Here is a 5,382-nt window from a genome sequence, read left to right on the forward strand (position 1 = left end):
CGCCGCTGCCCCCGGCGCACCCCGCCCTGCCCGCCGTGCAGCCCCATCCCCAGAGCCTCTCGCAGCCGCTCTCTGCCTACAACAGCAGCAGCTTGAGCCTCAACAGCTTAAGGTAGGTGCACAGAGAGGGGTCTGGGATGCTGGGCTGAGCCTGGAGGGGAATTGGATAAAGAAGGGACAGCACAGCCCATCCCATCCCTGGGAAATACAGGGCACTTGGTGCATTTAACCTTGATTCCTCTTCTGAGATGAGCCAGGATCACTCTCTGTGACCTGGTGATCCCATAAACTGGTATTTTAAGTTTATTTCCTTTGGATATTTTTCCCTGCCGTACTTGGGTTTTTGGAGGGAATTCTGCACAGTGTAGATCAGGGGAAGAAAAGCCCAGTTCCTGCACTGGCTGCTCACTGAAGGCTGACAGTTTTGCCTTCCCATCCCTGTAAATATCTGATTTCTCCAAGCACTGCCATGCCCCAGGGCAGGGAGCCCAGGAGCCCCTCGGTCGAGATGCAGCCCAGCACCAGCAGTCACACACCAGGCACTTCCCAGCTCTGTGTTTCCCTGCACTGCCGACACCTTGCAGGCTTCAGTGTTTTTCTCTCACCTGTCCATGGTGAGATCAGCCTCACCTTGTGTCTGTGGATAACAGAGATGAGCAGTGAGATTAAACACCATGTTCACAGGAACCCGTGATGTCCCTCTGAGTCAGGGATCTGAGGTTTCCCCTCCTCTAAGCTGGGTTGCCATTCTCCAAATCGAGCTCCCAGCAGGCAGGTGTGACCTTCAAGACCTGGGGAAGTAGCGCTGTGGTTGTTTCATGCTTTGACTAAAGACTGGGAGGTGTTTAAGACCTGGATTTATTTTTAACCAAGCTGGTATTGCTTGTCTTTAAAAGTCACTGCAATAGAAGCATGTTGTTACTTGAAATAAAGACAAGGAGAATTAAGCCTTCCATGAATGTATTTTAAATACTCATTAGTAGGAAATGAAACCTGAAAATTTGCAGCCAGTGTAATCACAAATACTTCTTTTGTTGACTCGTCTTATCTCATTTTATTGTGAGGTAGAGAGGGACATTACCTGTACAATAAGCACAAATCTGTTGCCTTCTCAACTTCATTTCACATTTTCTGCAGTTTTTCATCTTAGTAATTCACTTTTTTTAAAAAAATTAAATTTTTATTAATGCAGTAATTTTGAGCTTCATTTGCCTGAAAACATGAACCAGGAGCAGTCATGTAGAAAGGACCTGATAATTAAGTTATGAACGCACAGGGCTGATGACTCCTTTGTGCTGTTGTGAGACAATACCAACCTCTTGCAGCAAAGGAGAGCACGGCTCAGGTGTGTGGGGACCACAGGAAGTAAAAGATACCCGAGCAGGTGTTGGAGAAGGAGTAGGACTGGAAATGGTAACTGGGATTTGTGACACTGTGTTTGACGTGAGGGGCTGCTGAGGTTGTGTTGTGTGTGTGTGTGTGTGCCGGGGCTGTTCTCTGCCCTGACAGCTCCTCCTCTTGTTACAGCAGCAGCAGGCGCAGCCCCCCCGCGCAGCACAGCTTCCCGCCCGCCCTGCAGCCCCCCGCACACCCACACCACCCCAATATGTTTGCCCCTCCCACGGCTCTGCCCCCGCCACCCCCGCTGACCTCAGGGACGCTGCAGGTTCCAGGACACCCAGCTGGGAGCACTTACTCAGGTGAGAGCGACAAGGGACACTCAGCTCTGGGTTTGGTCAGAATAACTGGGGTTTGGGCCTTGTGGTGGGGGGAGGCTGTACTGACTGCTGAACACAGTGATGGCAAAGCCAAGCAGACCCCTAGGCACAGCCAGGGACTCTCCCTCTGCCCTGGGAGGACTGCTTTGGGAAGGATGTGGTTCTCCCAGGTTTGTTTTGTTCCACCCACAGTGAAACACTGAGTTCACGAGGTGCCCACACGGAACCTGTGCCCCCCATTGCAAAGGTCTTCATGCAGTTGTGGTCTGTGCCCAGCAGAGATTCCCTGGCTGCAGGGAGGGTCTGTGCTGGCTGAGCTCACAGCAGTGCTAGGCTCAAGTGTATTCAGAAGGTTTGTGGTGGAGAGACCTTAAAGCCCATCCAGTGCCACCCCTGCCATGGCAGGGACACCTTCCACTGTCCCAGGCTGCTCCAAGCCCTGTCCAGCCTGGCCTTGGGCACTGCCAGGGATCCAGGGGCAGCCCCAGCTGCTCTGGGCACCCTGTGCCAGGACCAGGTCACTGAGGGGAAGAAAATGGAGCATTTGTGTAACATCATTTCGTGTCCATGCACCAGGGTCCTCCTGTGAGCAGCGGCCACTTGTTTGCTCACTCCAGCTTGCTTGTCTACGCTCACCTGTTCAGGACTGTGTCCATAAATGCTCAGAGAAATGTGAAAACAGTCTTGGTGAGAGGGGAAATGGAGACTTTGTAATATCTCAGGCCTTAGGGATCTGGTGGAAGACCTGAGGGGTCTTTCTTACCCTGTACTGTGTCATGATTATCCACAGACAACAAAGGAAGTGGCAGAAGGCCTGGTAAAGCCCCAGAGCTTGGGGGAGTTGTTTTATTGTTTGTTTTCCCCTGCACTTAGCACTGGTGAGGCCACAGCTAAAGTGCTGTGTCCAGTTTGGGCCCCCCAATTTTGGAAGGACATGGAGGGCCTGGAACGTGTCCAGAGAAGGGCAGCAAGGCTGGGGAGGGGTCTGGAGCACAAATCCTGTGAGGAGTGGCTGAGGGAGCTGGGGATGTTTATCCTGGAGAGGGGGAGGCTCAGGGCAGACCTCATCATCTCTACAACTCCCTGACAGGACGGTGCAGCCAGGGAGGGTCAGGCTCTGCTCCCAGGGAACAGCCACAGGATGAGAGCACCCAGCCTTAAGCTGCACTAGGGGAAGTGTAAGCTGGACATTAAAAAAAAAATCTTCACAGAAAGTGTGATTGGGCATTGGAAGGGGCTGCCCAGGGAGGTGGTGGAGTCACTGGCCCTGGAGATATTTAGGAAAAGACTGGATGTGGTGCTCAGTGCCATGGTCTGGGTGCCAGGGTGGTGTTGGGTCGCAGGTTGGACTCGATGATCTCCAAGGTCATTTCCAAGCCCATGAACTCTGTCCTTCTGTGCTTCTGTGTTTCAGAGCAAGACCTCCTGCGGCAGGAGCTGAACACGCGGTTCCTGGCCTCGCAGAGCGCCGACCGCGGCGCCTCGCTGGGCCCGCCGCCCTACCTGAGGACAGAGTTCCACCAGCACCAGCACCAGCACCAGCACACACACCAACACACCCACCAGCACACCTTCACGCCCTTCCCCCACGCCATCCCTCCCACTGCCATCATGCCGACGCCAGCACCGCCCATGGTGCGTACCCCAGGCAGAAATGTGAGGATAAGTAGAGCACAACTCTATTCTTTATTACAAAAGTATTGTGGAGAATTTGCCAGGTTGTGGGGAAGGGCTCCTGTGCTGCCCAGGGGTGTCTGGGCAGGAGAGGCAGGGCTGTCCCTCTGTCACAGTGTGAGCTTCAGGTGGCAGCACAGGGCTGAGGGATGAGGCTCTGGCCAGTCCTGCTTGGAGTGTTTGCTCTGGGGCCTCCTCCTTTATCCTGTCCCAAAAAAATCTTGATTTACTTTGAAGAAAGAAAAAATCCCAAACAGTTTCATTGGAAACTAATTTTCTGCCTATTTTTTCCTCTCTGTTGGTTGCCAAATAATAGAGAAGTTGTCTTCTATTTTGCCAACAGAATTAAAGCAAGGAAATATAAAGTAACTAGTTTGTGCTTTGATCCCTTTGCAGTTTGACAAATATCCTACAAAAGTTGACCCCTTCTACCGTCACAGTGTGAGTTTTATTGCTCTGTTTCCAACTGACTTCACTGCTTTTCTGTGGTGGGTTGGGATCACCACTCAATCAATGGCACAGTGTCAAATCTCTCCCTAATCATCACTCCAGGATTTACCATTACCGTCCTTGGTTGCTTTGGCTTTTGAAGGCTTGCATTTGTGGTGCTTGTTTCTGATAAAGATGCAGTATCAGCTTTTCCAATCAAAAGATCTCTTGCTCACACACCATTTGGATCCAGGTTTGATGTGAAAAGATGAGACAGAAGGGCTGACTGTTCCATGAAGCAGGAGAGAGCAGTGATTCCATCACGGTGTTTCAGTTGTGCCACAAACCCTTGGGCTGATATTTTTGCTAAGGAACTTAAAATGAACTGACAAACTATCAGACAAATCCTTCAGGGATAGATAATCTAATAGTTTTCCCAATCTATCATATTTTGTTTGATAAAATCTGAAAACCTGTCTTATTATTCAGATTTCAAAGGCTCATCTGATCCACTGGGCTTGTTATGTTTTGAAAGCTCTGTGTGATGACAGCAACATGAATCCAGCTATGCACTAGATGTGTTTACCTAAGCTACCAAAAATGTTACTTATTGAGATGAACTGATTTTTAAAATTCCAGTTATATGTAAAGCTTCTGCTGCTAAGGGTTTGAATCCACTGATTGGTTTGCTTCTGAACTCTGGGTTGTATTTTCTTCATCCTATTGGCAGAGGCAGGTGTCTGGCAAGAGTTTCTTAATCCAAGAGCAATATTTTGATGAGAGAAGGAGTACTGCATCAGCACTCAGAAATCTGCAGAGCATTTGGCTTTATGTGTTGGTTTTGCTTAGAAGTGGAACTGGGCAAAAGAAACTGGTTAAGACAATGTCTGGATTAAACACACCCTTGCTCACAGCCTGTCCTGCCCCTGAACAGTCCTGTCCATGTCTGGCACTTGATTTGAGGAGCTGGGACTCAGTGTTTGCAGGCTCACAGCTCCAGGAACACTGGGCAGACTTTTCCACTTGCACTCCAAAGGGCACTGCTGCTCACCTGCACCGGTGTTCAATTGCACTCAGATTTGCTGAGCTTCACAGGGCTCCAGGAGATTGTCATCAGTGTGGCCTGTGGATCCCAGCAGGAACACAGAACTGGAAGATAGTACATGGATTTTAGACAAATCAAGCACAGAAGTTGGCAGTGTAGGATAGGAAGCCTTGCAGAAGTCTCCAGCTGTGTCTGCTGTTCAAATTCAGTCAAATAATCTCAGAAATCTGGGAGCTAGCTGGATTGCAAAGGTTATGGCCTCACCCCTCTGAGGTGAGGAGAGCTCCATGCTGTGCTCCCTTAGCCAGGGAGCTGAGCTGGGACCACGGCAGGGACCTGGTCTCTCCTGCCTTCCCTGGGGAAAGGTTTGTCCTTGGGAAGGGGCTGCCCTGTGGCCACCGTGGGACAGCTGCTCCCAGGGGATGCCATGGTGTCTGCACTGGGGTAACGGCCTGTCTGTGACCCCAGCAAGGCCAGCTGGGTGTCCCCTGGTCCCTGCCCAGTGAGCCAGGCCAG

The 5,382-nt window shown here is 50.9% G+C and overlaps 2 protein-coding genes across 3 annotated transcripts in view; both read left to right on the forward strand.

Annotated features, from left to right (window-relative positions):
• Nucleotides 1-5,382, forward strand: part of AUTS2 (activator of transcription and developmental regulator AUTS2) — a 582,529-nt gene that overhangs the window by 548,425 nt on the left and 28,722 nt on the right. Inside the window, exons 8-11 of the mRNA XM_031060380.1 lie at nt 42-112; nt 1,528-1,700; nt 3,133-3,353; nt 3,789-3,833. Coding sequence (XP_030916240.1) covers nt 42-112; nt 1,528-1,700; nt 3,133-3,353; nt 3,789-3,833 — 510 coding nt within the window. The remainder of the gene's footprint in view (nt 1-41; nt 113-1,527; nt 1,701-3,132; nt 3,354-3,788; nt 3,834-5,382) is intronic.
• Nucleotides 1,561-4,548, forward strand: LOC115948350 (autism susceptibility gene 2 protein homolog). 2 transcript variants are annotated; one of them, XM_031060367.1, is made up of 3 exons: nt 1,561-1,700; nt 3,133-3,374; nt 3,789-4,548. In XM_031060367.1, the coding sequence occupies exons 1-3, from the start codon at nt 1,607-1,609 to the stop codon at nt 3,930-3,932; spliced, it is 480 nt and encodes a 159-aa protein (XP_030916227.1). In that variant the 5' UTR covers nt 1,561-1,606; the 3' UTR covers nt 3,933-4,548. The 2 variants fall into 2 exon arrangements, with proteins under 2 accessions (XP_030916227.1, XP_030916228.1); XM_031060368.1 differs by having other exon boundaries at nt 3,133-3,353; nt 3,789-4,546.

This window comes from Geospiza fortis, unplaced genomic scaffold (assembly GCF_000277835.1).
Source record: "Geospiza fortis unplaced genomic scaffold, GeoFor_1.0 scaffold59, whole genome shotgun sequence".
Taxonomy (NCBI): Eukaryota; Metazoa; Chordata; class Aves; order Passeriformes; family Thraupidae; genus Geospiza; species Geospiza fortis.

Coding starts and splice junctions, on each gene's coding strand:
- LOC115948350 (XM_031060367.1), top strand. CDS start 1,607: ATGTTTGCCCCTCCCACGGCTCTGCCCCCGCCACCCCCGCTGACCTCA. Junction 1,701..3,132: donor AGCTGGGAGCACTTACTCAG/GTGAGAGCGACA, acceptor TCTGTGTTTCAG/AGCAAGACCTCCTGCGGCAG. Junction 3,375..3,788: donor TGCGTACCCCAGGCAGAAAT/GTGAGGATAAGT, acceptor ATCCCTTTGCAG/TTTGACAAATATCCTACAAA.